Source organism: Pagrus pagrus (genome assembly GCF_965226575.1).
Source record: "Pagrus pagrus genome assembly, chromosome: 3".
NCBI classification, from domain to species: Eukaryota; Metazoa; Chordata; class Actinopteri; order Spariformes; family Sparidae; genus Pagrus; species Pagrus pagrus.
In genome coordinates, this window is record NC_140187.1 from 3,409,929 (window position 1) to 3,428,573 (window position 18,645).

Sequence of the window (18,645 nt, forward strand, 5' to 3'; positions counted from 1 at the left end):
CCGTTCCTTGTCCATGTCAAGGCAGCTGAAGGGAAGGACGTGTCATTACATCACTGAATCTCTCAGCTGTATTGAAGTCTATGGGAGAAACATGCTAAAACCCAACATATCTACGTTGAACACACTTCAGAGAAGAGGTTAACGACATGTCGCTCGTGCCTGGATTTCGTCGGGGGAACAGCTCCTGTTCGCAGTGTAATTGCAGCCTCACCAGGGATATTTGGTGGGACCGGCCCTGTCAATCATTTGGAAAATAAATCAGTAGTTAACCTTCTCTCTGAAGTTTGTTCTTTGATTTACTGGAGCCACTTCTTCACCAGAAGTCATGCGACCTAGATATGTTGGGTTTTAACATGTTTCTCCATGTATCTCCCATAGACTTCAATACAGCTGTCACCACAGTCTGGCCCCAAAGCATGTTTCAGTGACGTGTTGACCCATTTTAGGTTCCTTGGTCTGCGTTGTGCTGATAAGGCGAGCGACAGGAATGTAGAAACAGGACGTCGGCCCACCGAACTTAAAGCGTCAGTATTTGCACGTTGGGAATGAGGCTTTGAAAACTGAACCTTCAAAATGAAACTGTGTGTAAAATGTGTTATAATGAATGTGTGTTACCGTTGAAATGACTTATTCAGTTTGTAAACAGTCGTTTGAAGAATCAAATCAGCCGGAAAATGGAGAAAATAACTGAACACTGAAGTTTTTGTCTGTTGAACTGTTGAAGCAAAACCTGCTCCAGGAGTGAATTTCAAAGACACACCTACGCTGCACAAGAACGAGATAACATACAATCTCTGTGCCGCGTAACACACACACACACACACACACACACACACACACACACACACACACACACCTGTATGGCACATGTCCACCTGCTCTACATGCACACTGGGACACATGGACCGAGGTCAGGTTGCACAACACATCTACCTGCTGCCGCCTCACACTTTGCCCTGAGACAACATTCACATATCTCTGCACCTGGGAGGGGCCGCCGGGGGCGACAGGTGTGTGAAAGAGAGAAAATGTGGTCGGACTGAAAATCCAGCTCGCTTTGTAAATCAGCGAGGGATGGGAAGTTTAATCTGGCTGAATTTTTGAGATCCAAATTCTTCAGGCTCTCTCAGACTGAGGTTTCGACGGACGGTGAAACAGGTCGATGACATGAAAGTATTAAAGCTGCTGCAGCTTGTGCCTACGATCCTCTCCCACCTGGTCTTCAGCTCATTATTCAAGCAGGTCTTTTAAAATTGTTCCTCCATTACAGTGTCGTCGTGAGAGGAAGGGATCACTTTCATCACTTTTCTTGTCAATGTGGACCGGAGAGATTTTTTTTTACTTTAAAGGCTCCGGACACCCACACAGGTGTTTCCACTTATTCTGGCTGATTAAACCTCTCGCTCAGATTGAAATTGGATGAAACTATGCTTTGGTTCACCATGTCAGCGTACCAATAGGTGAACATTTACGTCATGTAATAGGTGAAACAGGAGAGTGTTGAAGATAACACCAGATGCACCGTGGGACAGGAGGGGGTCTTTAAACCAATATAACACCAGGTCTTTACACGGAAAAACAGGAAAAACAGAGTTTCTTGTGTATTACAGTGAAATGAGACGACAGAAAAGTACTTCAACCTTGCTTGACTTTTGCAGCAACATCCTGCAATGCACTGCATCGCCTAATAAAACATAAGCGACTAATAAAACATAAGGGAACATAAAGAAAAGTTGTATAAAGTCTTTTGCGGCTGCAGAGAGAACTGCCTCAGGTGATGTCACTGGAGTCGACATCAGTTCGGTCGTGAGGCTGCAACTGAGAATCACAATCTTTAGGTCTGCAGCTCAAAAGAGGCGAGCTCAGCAGACCTCTGCACCTCGCTTCTTCATCTCTGCTTCAGGCTTGTGACTCGAGTCTACATCCATACCAATCGCTGACCAAAGGATCACCAGCTCAGTTGCATTGTGGGTAATGCAGGTGCCAGGTTTTTTAGTAAGGAAGGAAAAAAACTAGTTATCGATTTTGTTCCTTGTGGTTTTAAAGTGTCCGTTGCTAATGGAAACCCACTGACCAGTTACCCAAAACTGGACGTCATGGATCATATTCCATGTTTTTTGTTAAAACAAGTGCCAAAACAAAGTGCAGTGATTAACGCAGCGCTGCTTTAGGCCTAAATATCTCAGTGAAGTCAGTGGGTTCACAAACCTTCCAGCTGTAAACAGCAGCCAGGTGATCCCTGAATGCAGACCTGCCATTGGCCGGCTAGCAAGACCCATGTAAATAACTGCGGAGGTACCAGAAGATCCATTTACAGCTGAGGACAGCCAACCCCCGAGCATCAACCCTCCATGGCTAAACAAGCTTAATTTTTACATTAAATACAATGTGTGTTTGAAAATATCTATTTAACCTGCAGATTGTCGTCATCGAACGAAGGCGTTTTAGGACTTGTATTCTCAGTTAATCACTTTTATGTAAACATATATTGTTTTAAAAACCAAGTATGATAACAACAGCCGAGGCAGCATGCAGCTCCGGCATCTGAGACTTTATTGTTCCCGTTTTATTAATCTTATCAATAGTCCTTTAATCAGCTGCAGTTAGAGCTCTGCGGATATGCTTCACTATAATGTAGTGATCAACCTCGTAACCTGTGTAATGACACAATTTAAATAAATAAATACCTGTGTGTGGGCGTGTGTGTATATGTGCGTACATGCAATAAAACCACACAGACGTCCGAACTCTTATTCATTTGTTTAATTACATCAATATTAAAAAAAGTGCTGCTTGTAAAGAACATTTTTAAAATCCTCAAATTCAAAATGAACAAAGAAAAAAAAAAAAAAAAAAGACTAAAATAATTTATGATAATGATACCAAAAATATTTACATTTTTAAAAAAGAAATCTGTACAATATTTAACCAGAAAAAAAACATTACAAGCCAGACTGCAGGTGGAGGTAGGTCGTATCATGCTAAGAGAAAATAAAATCATCAACCCCCGCCGTCCGGTTAAAACCTCTGAATATCTCTTCAGCTCTTTGTGGCTGTGACGCTCGACAAGAAGGAAAAAACTGAAAGAAAAATGACGTTTGGAGGAAATTAAAGCTTCCCTGAAGAAAACTAGCTCGTGTTAGAAGCGGGTGAGGTTTTAACCAGACGGCGACATAATCAAACAAAGGAAACAAGGAGTCCTGAACAGAACACATTTCAAGGCAGAACAGGTATTTACCACTTAAAAACACCTCCATCCTCATTATCCCCACCGACCAGGGTCTGATCGAGTACACTCAGACCTCGAGGAGGAAGAACTGTTAACGATGCATTTTTAAGACATTTGACACAAATAAACAAATGTTTCTCATTTTTGCACACTCAATTGCAAACAGCACATTAAATGGCTAACATTGGCAATAATTGATATTTTTAAGTGGCTTTCATTAAATATTCAAACCTCATTACTGACATTTCAAACTTCTCAGCTCAGGTACGTGTTCAACAGGCAACAACAGGCTCTGATGAACATGTAGGGCCTTCATTTCTTTTTACTATCACCATCTTAAAATATTCATTGGCGGCATGGCTACATATTTAATGACCATGTGATAAAAAGTAATAGTTTGATTGGCTGGTGAAGGCTGTTGATCTTCTGTCAATCTGATTCATGTAGCCTGTACAAATCTTTTTGTACACGTCGACTTACTGTCGTTACAGTAAAATTAAAAAAGGTCATCCTCATAATGTGACGAAGCTCAACAGCGTTTACATTTTTTGGAAAAATTAATTCCAAATGTCTTCAGCAGGTGTTAAGAAAAGAAATTGTAATATCTCATTTGATTGAATGCCACTGACCAATGAAGCACGACGACATTGAAGCACTTTCCACTGGATTAACTGTTAAAAAATATCATTTTATACTTGGCAAATTGTCCGCTCTGCGAGCAACACAACTTAATGTCACAGTATCGCTGCTGTTGCAGCTTCCTCCAACCAGAACCATTAAATAACAACATGTCAGGACACCATCGGTCTGTCACTCTGTTTCCAACATTCAAATGTTCTCCAGAGGATTTCTCGTCCCGACTTTGGCTGATTTGCTACGACAAGCTCGGCTCACAGTTCAGTTCGCTTCCCAGTTCAGTCTCCTCAAACCTGAATGCTGTTTAATATGGCTACCTTTGAGTTTGAACAGTTTATTAATGACACAACATTTAAATACACAAAAGTAATTATTACTATTGTTTCAACTATAAAAATCACACACATACTCTGAAGTGAGCGAGCTGGTGGTGAACTGAACCGAGGCTGAGCATAGTTACGCGTACAGTATCAAACCTGGTCTATACAGTACTGTCATTAACACACATTAACCTGATAACAGAGTGGTGTGGGCCCGAGGGTCCGCCTGAGGCCAAACGAGGCTGAAAGCACACTGAAAAACCCTTAAAATTAAAAATATCATCATGTTTGGAAGTTAACTGGAACTGACACGACGTGCAGTCGACCAAATAACTTGAGAGCCACCATCACACACCTGTCAGAGTGGAGGGATCACTGGTTAGTATGGCTATAAGACAATCCTGAAAAACACAATATTCAAGTTTCATTCAACTACTGAGCTGACGTGGCTTCAAGTTATTTGACCCAACTGGTGTCATTTTTCCCCCCCGTGTGCCATTTGGCATCCCCTAAATGGGAGGGAATAAAAAGAAACCATAACAAAAGAAGTTAGTTCTCGTCTTTCAGTGTGCGTCCAGCCAAACTCAGAAAAAAAAAAAAAGAGAAATAAAAGATAATCTGCTTGCTCCCTCCTCGCGTTCACTTTTAAAAACATCCTACTCTCTACAACAGTCAGCAGTCAAGGCATGAGAATGATCAATTCTGAGGCAATGAGTGTGTTGTGTTTGTCCATGGCATAAAGTTGCTATGTTTCGCTATACAGTCCAGAGATATTGTTACCGTAAAGTTCTTGAAATGTCAAACTTTGTGCGTGCTTTTCAGCATGACACGCCATCCTTAATCCCCCGCCCATCCCTCTGTCTTTGTACAAAGTCTCTTCCCTTATCCACCCTCACCCCCCCCTCATTGTCTCTAAAGATCTAAAAAAAGAAAATGCAGCCCTGCTTTGTCCGTAAGTCCATTAGCTTCGAAGATTCTCCAATCGGGCTTTCAGCTCTTCCTGTTTCGCTCTAAGTTTGTCCCTCTTGGACTGCAGTCTGTGACCCTCATCTTCCAGGCCGTAGATGCAGTCCCGGGCCTTCTTCAGGATCACCACCTTGGACGCTTTGTCATTGTGCGACAGCTCGGGCACGTTGTCCCGCAGGCGCATGAAGCAGTTTTTTAGCTCGTTGCGCCGCTGCCGCTCCATCACGTTGTGTGTCCGCCTTCGCTCCTCCTCGTCCTCCGTCTCCGTCGAGTTACGGGACGAGTGGTGGTGGTGGTACCGCGACGAGGAGGATGATGACGACGATGAAGACGAGCTGCGAGAAGAGTGGTGGTGGTGGTAGCGCGATGAGCCGTCGCCACCTCGCGACCGCTTGTTGGAAGATGATGAAGGCGGCGGCGAGGCGGGACAGGGCGCGGCGTAGTTGTGTTGCAGCTGGATCTCAAAGTGGTGGCGCTGAAGAGCTCGCTTCTCCTCTTCCTTCTTCTGCTGGCGGACAGACAGGTCCGACAACGAGGGCAGAGGGTTGGGGCTGGAGGGACAGCGGACCACCGTCACAACATCAATCTCCTCCTCTGTTGGAAAGGAGAGAAGCGGGAGAGGAGGGTTAGAGTTTTTCTGGCACAACCTTGTTTTCTGACCCCGTGGGGTAATTTTAGCTGCTCTGCGAAGGCATGACGACACTTCAGAGGACACCACCAACAACAAGTGTGTAGACAGTTTACACAACACACCAATGTGGGGCTGGCGGTCACACAGGCAGTAGTGAGACTCTTTCCTTCTGCTGTAAACAACCGTAAATGTGAGGAAACGTACAACTGTTGGCGAGCCGTCACTGTGTTAATGAGTGAAGGCAGCTCCAGAGTACAGCAACAGTTAATAAAAAAAGGTATGAACAGCAGATTTTGTTAAAAAAAACTAAAATGAACATTAAAGTCCAACCATTTATTTGATTGCAGTATTATAACAAAGAGTAATCCTTCAGATATAATAGATGTGAGTCTGCCTCTTCCTGTCTGGTTCATAGCCAGAGATGCCAGAGGGCACCAGTCGGTGAAATGACTCATTACGAGTTAATGGATGGAGCCGCGACTGTTACCGCTGACTATGACTCACACACACCCTTACAGTCAATTCTCCCTCCTAAAAGCTCTCATCTACTCATGTCAGTCAACTGCTAAAACCCTGCCCACGCTCCAACAACATCCACGGGTCTTAAGGCTCCAGCAGATTACAGGTGGGCGGCCGGCGTTCAGATAAGCCGAGTGCAAAGAACAATTTGGGCTCGGTGCCACTAAACATTAACAGCTGAATTATCAATGAAATGCCAGAGATGGCAGTTCTGGGCGAGGAGTGTTTATACTGATAAGCTGCACAATAAACAAGGCGGGAATGAGATTAAAGTCTGATACCAGCATCAGAACTAAAACATCAATAAAAATCCAATTATTAAATTGAAAAAAGCCTAAAAGACTGAATCAAAACAAGTCCCAATGTTCTGACCCCAAAAATCATAAAAATGTGAAATGGTGATAAGTTCTGAACTCACCAGAGTCACTGGATGACAGCTCTCCACCGGTCGATCCGTAGTCCGATGTGGACTCGCTGGTCTCCTGAGTGTCCATCAGATTCTGGCAGTCCAGCGTGGAGCCGGCGATCTCCTCAAAGATGCTGGTGTTGATGTCAGACAGCAGCGGGCTGGAGCCGAGCACCGTGGAGACCAGCTTCTCCTCCAGGCTCTTGTCCGTTGCCAGGTACTGCCACAGGCAGTCCTCGCCGCCCTCCTCCAGCGGGGAGCAGGGCTGGCTGGGCTCGCCCTCCTTCTCAGCAGCGTCGGAGTGGAAGAAGTCGTAGTTCCAGTTGAGTTGCATGTCGTGGTCCTCCAGCAGGATGTCCGACACGTAGCTCAGCTGGTCCTCCTTGGACAGCGGCTTACTGCCTCCCACCCCGGCCTTCATTGGGGGGGACTGCGGCGGCGTCGGTAGCGACTGGAGGTCCTTCATCAAACTCTGGCAGAACTCATCGTCAAAAAGCAGCGGCTCTGAGTAAAGCCAGTCCTGCGACTGATTGAAGCTTTGCAACATGTTTGCTTTCAGAATCTGAGAGAAAAATGACAAAACAGGAGAAAAAAAAAACCCAAATCAGTGAGGCAGCGGAGCGCGTTAGGTTTAGATCCAGAGAAGCTGAGCCAGTAGTGTGTTTAAAGCAGCGCAGTGTCGGCGATGAACGGGGTAAATCCCAGCAGCACCAACACGTGTTGTAGTGAAAGTTTACACCAATTTCTCCAGACTGAGACCCAGACCAGCAGCGTGCCACCTTTTATCTGTGTTTACATCGCTGTGGCCCCGCCCCACAGGCTGCTCCCCGGGGAGGCTGTAAATCACCCCAAAAAGATTCAACACCCCCTCCCCATGACATCATAGGAACAGCTGGGAGAGACAGGGGCAGAAACTTAACACCTCTTTCCACAATTTACATTTTTTCCTTCTCAGAAAGTTAATAAAAAAAAAAAACCCCACAAATGGAGCCCGGCTGCCTGCTGACATGGAAAACAATAGTTTAAGAGAGAGGATGGGTGGCTTTTGTTTGCTCTTCTTTTTGTTACTCAACACTTTAAGCCTCTTGCTGCTGTTTCACACACATGACCGAGCACTTCAAGCTGCTCTGCAGGAAATCCACACAATCTCACAACTTCTTTCACATGATTTAAAAAAAGAAAAAAAAACTGCTTTGCTTAGCACAATGCCTGGATAGTTAACATAAAAAAAAATTTAAAAAAAGCCCAGAGGATCTTGTGTAATTACACCAACCAGTCAGGACATGCTGCTGTTAGTAAATCATTCATTCACCATAAAAAAAACAACTTTAAAATCATACTGCAAAAAAAGCTGTAAAATCAATCATCTGATGGCTGAAGCAGTGGTGTGGGAAAAGCCCTATAATATTCCTATGGGGTCTTATGGTATGTGTGTGTATAGCAGGCTGTGTTGGAGAACAAAGCAGCAGTGTGTGTGGTGCAGACAGGCTCTGGGAGTTAAAGGCTGCCTTTCTTTACCATCACAGCCTGGGAAACCTGAGCCAAAACCTAAACACAGACCAGTCTGCTGCGTGACAAGACAGTTAAAATAAGTAAATATTAGCTTTAATGATGACATTTTCCTAATCCAACACAACAGTTAACTACTGTTTATTACACGTGAATGAATGCCAGTCTCTAAAACTACCGGCGACTAAGTACAACGCGTGCATTTAAAGGCAGAATCTAAAATACACACATTTCTAAATGGGGCTCTGAATGCACATTCACCGCAGCGTGTACTCTCCCGTTAGAGCGCGTTGACTGCATGCTTCTGCACCAGACTCCCTTTAAATTACACTTGAAAAGATTTTTTAACAAGATTTTTTAAATGCGACATTTTTACTAAAAAACCTCAACATACAAGAAAGACATGTGTGAAGGCTTGTTCTGCAAATCCGCGTGAAATATGTCCCTCGGTGCACCAGAAAAAGCTCAAAGTCCTTAGAAAACCCAAAGGTGAACCCGCTGTAAGGGTCATTTAAAAACCCCGCATGGGCTGAGCAGCGCTGCCGGATCCCCACGTGAAACCGCCTGTCTGTCTTTAAATCACAAACACTGCAACAAAGACACGCACAACTCAACACGCAGCCATGAAGGTGCACGTCACATAACATTTAACATCCCAAAAATTCACCTGCATGCGAGCTGCCTTACCTAAATGTCCTCAAAGACGTGGTGGTGGTGGTGGTGTTGGGGAGGGGAGGGGGGTTCAAAATGAAGAAAAAAAATCGATGAAACGTCCGGAAATATCCAATAAAATCCACCGAGAGAGACGTGAAAGTGTAATTATCTGCTGACGGGAAATTTTCTGCGTGTAAAATTAAAGTTGGAGAAGAGCAGCATGGTGTTTGTGTCCTGTGTCCTGCTGCTTCTTCTGCTTCTTCCTCTCCACCGCTACGAGCAGACAGAGTGGGTGTGGCCGGCGGCTCGCTCCGCTTATATCGCCGCCGCTCGCCCTTCTCCCTCCGCCACTGGCAAAATCGCGCCAAAACGTTAAAACCGACCCCGGCTCGCTAATGACAACCAAACATAGTGTCCATATATTCGGTGTCGGTTCCGGTTTCGATTGAATCCAGGCGCAAAAACAACGGCGGAGGCGCGTCTGCGTAATTCGGCCTCGAAATCGGGGTCTATGTTGTCTTCACGGCGGAGTGATACCGTGCAGGGTGGGATTCCAGGAAAATGGTGGCGGGTAAAAAGTTGGGACAGAACACACGTGGATTGTGCGCAGATGCCGGGTGTCTCACCGCCTGTCTGTCTGCCCGTCTGTCTGTCTGTCTCTCCTCAGGACGTCAACTAGAGCCGCACAGACGAGCGGAGACACATTCAAACTATTATTATTATTATTTTTTTTTAATGTTTAATCAGATTTGCAACGCGTTTCGGTGCGTGTTAATCTGTATTTAGGTGACGCATTGCACAGAAATGTTGCACTTTCTCAGTCATTAGTGGGGAATGTGTGGTGGGTACAGGGAGCAGGTTTTGGTATTTTTACGAGGTCGTAGGTGTAAAAGGCACTCAGCCCCCCGCCACACTGCACCTCCTCGCTCCCTGTAAGCCTAGTTGTAGTAATCTAGGCTATGGAGGGGAGACAGACAGACAGACAGGCTGAATGCTTTTAGAGCCACGTTGTCCTCCAATTCCAACTCTTGCAAGTGTGTTTCACCATCCATCCGTCAAAACCCAAACCCCACCTCCTCCTCCTCCTCCTCCCACTACTACTACTACTGTTACTACTACAACTGCAACCAGCGACTATCTCACCTCCATCTCCAACTGTCATCCACAGCTTTAAAAACTGTTTCTCTATCAGCGTTCAGTTCTTGCACAGTGAAGCTTCCGGACACTTTAATGTTATTTTACAATTGAAACTACAAACTTTAAATATAAATGCACGTGTAGATTAATTATATGCAATATGATAATTGTGTTTTCCTTTCCTCTAATTTTCTGTAATTTTTTTGCATTCTTGCACACTTTCTCTGTTAGACAATAAAACACCTGAAATAATAAATAAACAGCCTGCATGTCACCATGGAGATGAATCAAATAAAATAACCGAATAGATAATAATAGATAATATTATTATAATAAGTGGGTGTGAGGGCTGTGAGCACTGACATGAATGAACTCCACTCTCAGATACCGCAGCCCTCCTCTTCCTCCTCCTCTTCCTCTTCCTCCTCCCCCCCCCCACGTCGCTCCTCTCGTGCGCCGCACGTTACATAACGGACAAGGATTCGCCGGTACACGTGCGGAGGAGTCGACCAATCAGAGCGCGAGTCAGCCTCGGTTCACGTGAGTTCTCAGCAAGGAATCTTGTAATAAGACCCCACAGTGTTCATATGGACATTAATTTAAAGGCTGCACACACACACACACACACACACATACACACACACACACACACACAGGGCTATCTGACATCATAAGATCCACATGGTGGTCATCTGTAATTAGCAGATGTGTTATAAAAAAGACATGCTAAATATTTATAACAGCTTTGTTGCTTTTAATGTGTGTTATTGCAACAACAATGCGAATTTATGTTAAAAACGGTGAAAATATGCATGGAGTCTGGTGCGCACACACAACAAAGGCTGGTGAAAGAGGCTGGATTACGCCCCTCTGTCTTCATACATGTAAATAAACAGCTCCGGCATGTTTATTGTTATTGCAGCGTGCCTTCTCTTCATGCCTTCTGCACTTTCAGGGGGATAATCACAGCTTTTGTTGGGAGTCGGTCATATGGAAACTATTCTCGCCGAGTGTAAATCCACACCACATTTCCACAAATGGAGGAAAAATGCAGCATAATCCCGGAAAAACGCTGTATTTTCTTTTTAAAAGTGTGCGACGCCGTAGTATTTGTAGGATGGGGTCTGTGTGAAGCAGCTGATGTAGGGCGGATCACAGCAGCACAGCAGAATAGAACATTCTGCACCGGCAGCAGAGGACAGACACACAAAGAGCTGATCTGGGAGCGAATAACTGGGTTAATGTGCCACCTACAGGCTAACTGGCAGACTGACTGACTGGCCTGGTTTCAGCTCCTGCATACTAAAACCTCCTGGCTTGTCTGACTGACTGACTCACTGGTTTAAATATCTCACTAACTAAATCATTCTGGGATTTTCCAAACTGTTTCACGTAAATGCCACCACGAACTGATCTGCTTTTAGAGCGTAGAAATCAATTTTTAATGGTCTTTTGTTGAAGTCACATTGCAGTTCGCTGTGAAATCAACTGATTGTTAGTCATCAGCTGGGGATGAATGGATACAATGCATGTTTGTCTGATGGTTCTGAAGTTATATTAGTTAAGTTGTGAATCACTTCTGGTTTATTACACAACTCTCCCTGCGTGTCATGTGTTTGGTTCAGCTTTTCTAAATTCTTCTTAGATTAAGTTAACTCACAGTTTTAAGGCGGCAGGAAAAAGCATGTATTTCCAGACGAGTATCCAAGAAATCGTATAAAATTAAATTAAAAGTTAAAACATTTAATTTGATAGAGCCTCATCCAAAATTAAATAAAACATATTAAAATCAGCTACATCCAGATTTTATGTCATAGTTCCAGCCACCTTAACACGCCTGATTGTATTCATCATGATCCATCCATTAATCGCTGACAAATAAACAAAAAATGTCGAGAAACACAACGTTAAAGAAAGTGCGAAAAAATTCACAGATCCGTCCTTTTATCAAGATCAGCACCAGAAGTTAATGGGGTCTTTTCTGGGTCGAGACGCATCCTCGGTCAAAGTTTTGTGCAAATGTGTTCTGTAGTTTTTGTGTAATCCTGCTGACAAACCAACAGACTTGTGTTTGGAAAAGGGGACCAGAGTAAGACTTCACCACCACAACTTAGCAAACTTATACAATACCTAAAATACCCCACACCGACAGTTTTCACTGTCAGCAGCATCATAAATCATAAAAGAGTTACTCTCTCCCACAGAAAACACTTTAAAAACGCCTGGTTTGTAGTTGAGCCTTAACTTCTGTAACTTATGTGCGTCACTATGTAACAGGCGTTATATATATATATATATCTTTATATATGTTATAAAATAAATACACTCCAGTCAGGCAGCAGACACACAGCTGCTACTGTTGTAGTGGCGTTATTTTAGATCACACTACCTTGCTCGGCATGACCCGCCCTACTCTGCCTCTGATTGGCTACATCCTGCCCGTTAATATGCAACTCTCACCAAAGATTGAACAGAGGCGAGACGTCTCACCCCGTAGCTAAAACGGAGCGTTCAGGACACAGTGTGTAAAGGGATGCAGCAGCGATGCACCTTATGAGAAAAATAATGTGTTTTTTGAAAATTAAAGTATGTAAACTTACTCTACTAGGACCGCCAAATAAATATATTAACCTGAAAATTAGCATAAAACGACCTCTTTAAAGTATGATTTCATCAGGTTTAAAAATGCATCCTTGTTAATACTCCACAACTTCCTCCTCCCTTTAAAGCCAGAATCCCATTGAACATGCATCGTCGATGTCTTGCATTGAAATTACTGGCTCATGTTGCATAATGTTGCACTTCTGTTTTCAGGTGTGAAATCCCCGTGAGAACCCTGGACTCCTTTCACGTAACCTCTGAACTCCTGAATGTTTAAATGATGAATAACATCAGTAATCTCTCCGTTAGGATGAGGAGATCTTCACTGACTCACTCGTTTGCTGACTAATTCTGAGTCACTGAACTTTAAATGCTCATCATCAACTCGCTGGTTTCCATTAAAGTGACAGTCTAATCCTCTTAATCTCCTCACCGGTTGTTGACAGGCTAAATCACCGTTAAGCTGCTGACTGAGCGTTTTTAGTTATGATATAAGGCACCTCTTGCATGAACATTTAAATAAAAAAAAGCAGCGGGATGGTCGATTTCTTCAGATTCCCACCTTCATTTCATCGTTTCTCATGAATAATGAGCAGGACAGTACAATCCTCCCCTCAGGAGAATCTGCCAGATGTCATAAATGTAAAAATAAAGTCAGATAATTTAAAAGTTATGTCAAATAATTCGTCTGTGTGCCGACTTTATGATTTAAATAACAAACATTCGAGCTGGAAATGTTCATAAATCTGAACAAATCCTGACTGTAGCTGTTGAAGTTGTGATCCTGCAGCCCGGTTCGACGCTTCACGTCTTCATGTTTCCTCCCTGTTTGAATGCGACGGAGGGTAAAAGGTTAATTAAGTGACTGACTGACCGACAAATACACTGACTGGTTGACTGGCCCACTGAACTTGATGACATAAGAAAGCTAATAGGACACACACACAGCCGACATCCCAGGGGGGAGAGAGACAGCCTGGGAATGGGATTACTGCTCTGTGTGTGTGTGTGTGTGTGTGTGTGTGTGTGTGTGTGTGTGTGTGTGTGCGCCCACCGCTGTGATCTGCTCCTTATTAGGACTCTTCATCCTGCAGTGTGTCTCAGTGCAGACAGACAGGCTGCTGCTGCCTGTCTGTCTGCCTGCTTTAATTAGAAAGCAGCAGCTACTGAATAAGCTCTCACACACACACACACACACACACTGAAGAAAGTGGTTCTCAAAACTCTGGTCCGAGGGCCGGTTCCGGTCCAGCAGATGTGGATGGACGGACCTCGGGTTAGGGACTTTTTACAGCCCAGTCACCAGAATAAAACGTTGGCAGTTAATGTTTCTGCAATATTGACATTTCCAGAAGTCGTGTCGTATCACGTTCACATTGAGTGTCGACCTGAGTTTCATATCAGGAAGCGGAGGGATTGTTTCTGGCATTACAGCTAAGTGAGAGACCACTGTTCAGGACTGTGTTTGAACATTTATAACCGTGACGTCCCTGGATTATCTTTTAAGGAGACCTCGGGACGATCTTCAACCGAGTTTTTGTTGACAAAAAACAGTTGTCACAACATAAAATTGACAATTGAAGATAAAGAAACATCCATTTGGTACATAAATTAATATCACGTTTCATTTCCAACATTTATTCTGACGACTGGGTTGTGATTCAAAGTCATACAAACTTTAATTCAACTGTGGCCTTCACTGGTGCCTGATTTGAAAGGTCTCAGTTCAAGGTGAGATAACACCGACAGGAAGTGAGTGGGCAGCCATCTTTATCTGTATATCACTTTAAACGGACAACATATGGTGTAAAAGTATTTCTCATGCTTGTAAAACTAGAAGCATGACTGTCAACTTCAGAAAACATCACTTCCATTAGCCGTTAGCGGCTAACATGTGGTAAGTGTTAAGTCGTGAGCACCAATTATATTAACAAGACCTTGAGCTTTGAAGTGGAAATATTTTATGTACAAAAAAAGTTTCATTCTGGAAGCATTTATTTAAAGTCATTATGAGAGCGAGACCCCACAAAGTCATCAAAAGGTTTTCTTAATGTTAGCTAATTATCCTGACTTGGCTAGTCTGCCTAATTATAATTGCTTTAATGTAAAGTTGGCTCCATGTATTTAACACCTGGAGGAATTAAATCAACACTTTTAGCAGCAATAATCTGACACGCAGTTCTCGGGTCAGAGCAACACGTTAAAAGTTTAATTTATTTCACTTATGTAATCTAAACATAGTCATCAGTGTCCTTCAAACATTTGCTGAATGTCCTCTTGTGTGATATATAAAGGTGTCAGCTGAGCCGCCTGCTCACTAATTTGCCTCACAAGTCATATTGCTGCGCTCAACACAGCGTCCAGGCCGGTTCACAGCGGGACAAAACCTGCTGATGTTATTTCCACTGCGTCAAATGTAAACATCCGTGTCGTGCATACCCTGCAGGGAGCTAAAGAGGACATGTGAGGAACATGATCAGCTCTGTAATTGTGTCTTTTTTAAGTAGATTTTGGTTCAAAAGCATCTTGTTGTGGTAATTCAGACGAATGTGTCCTCATCTGTCTCATGTTGCATCTTCAAACAACTGGTCATGCTTCAGCGTTTATTAAGACATGATTCAAGCCCCTCGGGCTCATGAAGCTAATGACCAGAATAAATCATAAGGTGTCATGAAAGTATGGATATTTTTTAGTTTGGGCTCTCTTTGTGGAGTTGGGCAAAACTTGTGGTTCTGGGCAGCTGTAGCTCAGGAGGTCGAGCGGATCACCAAAAAGAGTGATATCATATCCAACGTTGGCAAAGACGTCCAATGGAGAACCAGAACGATGACGATGAACGTGTTAGACGTCCCTTAGACCTTCACTGATGATGATGATGTTCAGGTGACGTCCTTACAGGGATTAAAAATAAAGTACTTACAATATACTTTCAGACATCTTTTCAACTTCAGTCCCAGACGTCTAAAGGACTTCTTTTGGTTAAAAGTTAAAGTTTTTATGAGGCCAAATTTGAATCCTTCCAGGAAAAAACTACAGGGAGGATTCAAACCCCAAACCTCGACCTCAGTGGGCTGCACGAGGCGTGTACTTTACCAGGGGAGCTACTCATCAGCTTTATTACATATCATGTTTTGGTCATCCAACCTTCAGGTCAGGCTAACGACTAAAACATGAGATATGATGAAGTAGATGAACAGCTCTCCTGGTAAAGCAGACGCCTCATGCAGGCTGCTGAGGTTGAGGCTCAGGGTTCAGATCCACCCTGAAGCTTCTGCTGCATGAAGTCAAGTTTGGCCACTTTGAACCCTGTAACTAGTGAATGTTAAAAAGACGTCTAAAAAACTTTCATTCTGGCTCCTCGCTGGATGTCTTCTGGATGTGTTTTTGCTCTGGACATGGTTGAAATGTGGGGATGATGGGGTTTCACACAGTCTCTCCTTGAAGACCGTTATAGTTTACATGAAACGTGCCACAGATAGTTGTGCAACAAAGGAAAGAAAACGATAGTGGAAGAAAGATGTTTGAACCCTGGTTCCTTTCTCACTTCTGCACATTTTATGCATGTTTTGCAATATCACATTAGAAAAGGTTGAAGGTTTTTCTGAATAAGTTCTGACATTGCAAACATTTAACTCACATGACTGATCAGCTGTTTCTGCTCCGAGAGAAGACACGAAAAATAGAAAACAAGTGTTTTCAACACTTTATGTTTTTAAATCACTTAATTACGCCATCTTGTTGCAGTCGTCTTCTGTGATAGTATAATCGTTTCTGAGTGGCAAGTTGTCGTAAACTGAAGTGGCTGGAACTTTTGCTGGAAAAGGATTTGGCAAAAATTTGGATGGAAACGTGGTTAATAACGGTCTGAAGTGGGAGTCAGTGTTGAGTTGGTGACTTTGAAACTTACAGGAATTGTCGGACCCCCAATCCAAAGTTTGGATGGTGTTGGGGGAGCAGGTTTCTGAAGCTATCTAATCATCCGAAGCCCTTTTCACACAGAGTCGCTGCAACGAAGGCTCGCCTCTACGCCGCCTGTGTTTGTTCACACCGAGTGTGTCTCTTCATACAGCCGCATCGTAACGTTGAGATCAGTTTCCACCTGCTAATCTAAACATGTCTGTTTATAATCATATGAATATTGTGTGTTTGAGATCCTGACCCACCATGCACCCTGGAAAGTGACAAAGTTAAGTTTTTTGCTCTGAATTACATAATCGCCATCAGTAAACAGAGGACGCTGTCTCAACAAACACTCCTGAAGAAGCACAGACAGCTTTCACTAGTAACGGCCGACAGCTAAACTTATCGAAAAATATCAAATCAACGTTCGTAAACTTTAGTCTTAAAACTAAAATGTGAGAATTTATTTTATGGAGGCATCTTTTTGTAGCCACGACAGAGGTTTGCATTCATACCTCGACTGTGTGAGCAGATCTTTGCCCCAACATAATTAAAACAAGTACCTCATGTCTTTATACATTGCTGTAAATGATAATAAACGTATCATTTATTTATATTTATTTATTGCTTTACTGTCTTCAATGAAAAGCAAATGAGCGGTAGATATCTGACATGTTATATCAGATGAGCGACTCGGAGCGTTCACATACATCGATACTTCCTCAGGATGCAGCATAGACAACTTTCACAGCCTCTTTACCAGAAGTAAGGGAGAGGAAATGGGACAAAAATAGACACTGAGAAACTTTTTTTTTTCGGTCATTAAAACAGTTCACAAAGGTCACAGAGAGAGAAAGAGACACTCGTCCTCGTCCTCCCTTCATTCCTCTGAAATTACAGCTCTCACAGCACGATCTCACCAAACTGTGTAATAACAGACCTACACACACACACACACACACACACACACACACTCTCTCTCTAAATGTTAGTGTGTCGCAGAGCTGTATATAAATTTGTCCTGGAGAAAAATCATCCACACGCCGCACAGCCAGTGATGCGTTTTATGTTTCCAGGTTGCTTCCAATGAGCGGACGAAGTCGACACGGGCCGTTACCACCAGGGCCGAAAAGCAGAGTCCAGAGCGCCGGCACCATCACGGTGTGAGCTGTAACAACTCCAGCTCCAGAGAGGACGACGAGCGAAGACCACACATGAGCCGTGACTAAGAAACTAAGACAGTAGAAAACAGGAAAGAAACTACAAACTGGATTGGAAACATGTCCTGAGGAGAGTTTTATACAACATCAGCGGTGTGTGAGACGTGGAAAATGTGCTGTGGTGCAGAAAACAAGCCAAATATAACCAAACACCATAAACCCAACCAAAGGGAGAGGCACACATGCTTATGATCAGGGCTTCAGTTGTGCCGGAGTCTGCCGGGACAGGAACAGACTGGGCCCGGCACCTATTTCAATGGGTTGGATTCACAAATTAAACACTGCTGATGATAATAATGTAAAATATCTGCAGCTCCCTTTAATAACCTGTTTGATTTGTAAATTCAAGGTTTGGCTGATAAGCTTTGGTTTATTTTTTCAGTGCTTTCATAAAACTGTCTCTGCCTCCGACCCAAAACAATAGACACGTTTTAATGACAGGTAACCGAGCCCGCAGGAGGAGCGCCGGGCTCTGAAGTCAACCGGACATGGTGGCCAGAACATGTAATTGTGACGTCACGTGATGCTCACCGGCCCCAAAAGACACATTTTGTGTCACAACTGCCGCAAAATCACTTGTTTCGCAATCACAATTTGATCCGTTCAGTCATTTGGGAAGTCAAGAAGCTGTTTTGTAGGTATTTTAATGGTATTTCACGGTTTGTAACTCCCTGAAAAAGAGACTCATCCTGCACTCGGGCGTATCGTAAGTGTCCAATAAACGTTTTCTTTATTTTATGACGCGTAAAAAGAAGATCGGCACCAGAGGAGCGAGCTGCTAGAGACCGGACCTCAACGATTACTGTACAAAACACAACTTTATCATTTTCTTTACGCTTTATTCAGTGATTTGGGAGAAACTGCGTCGTGTTTTATGGATGAAATATTTCCTCTGCGGCTCTCGGGCTTCTCTGGAC

General features: G+C 43.5%; 1 protein-coding gene across 1 annotated transcript; it reads right to left on the reverse strand.

Annotated features, from left to right (window-relative positions):
- Positions 1 to 2,748: 2,748 nt before the first annotated feature.
- On the reverse strand, positions 2,749 to 9,235 carry mych (myelocytomatosis oncogene homolog). Its single transcript, XM_084349020.1, has 3 exons — positions 8,904 to 9,235; positions 6,720 to 7,269; positions 2,749 to 5,745 (listed from the first exon to the last, which is right to left on the reverse strand). The coding sequence occupies exons 2-3, from the start codon at positions 7,252 to 7,254 to the stop codon at positions 5,147 to 5,149; spliced, it is 1,134 nt and encodes a 377-aa protein (XP_084205146.1). The 5' UTR covers positions 7,255 to 7,269; positions 8,904 to 9,235; the 3' UTR covers positions 2,749 to 5,146.
- Between the last annotated feature and the right edge of the window lie 9,410 nt (positions 9,236 to 18,645).

Bases quoted from the DNA above. Each gene is read 5' to 3' on its own strand.
- mych (XM_084349020.1), bottom strand. From the start codon at position 7,254: ATGTTGCAAAGCTTCAATCAGTCGCAGGACTGGCTTTACTCAGAGCCG. The intron at 5,746-6,719 runs GTGAGTTCAGAA...CCTTTCCAACAG, and splicing joins GCTGTCATCCAGTGACTCTG to AGGAGGAGATTGATGTTGTG.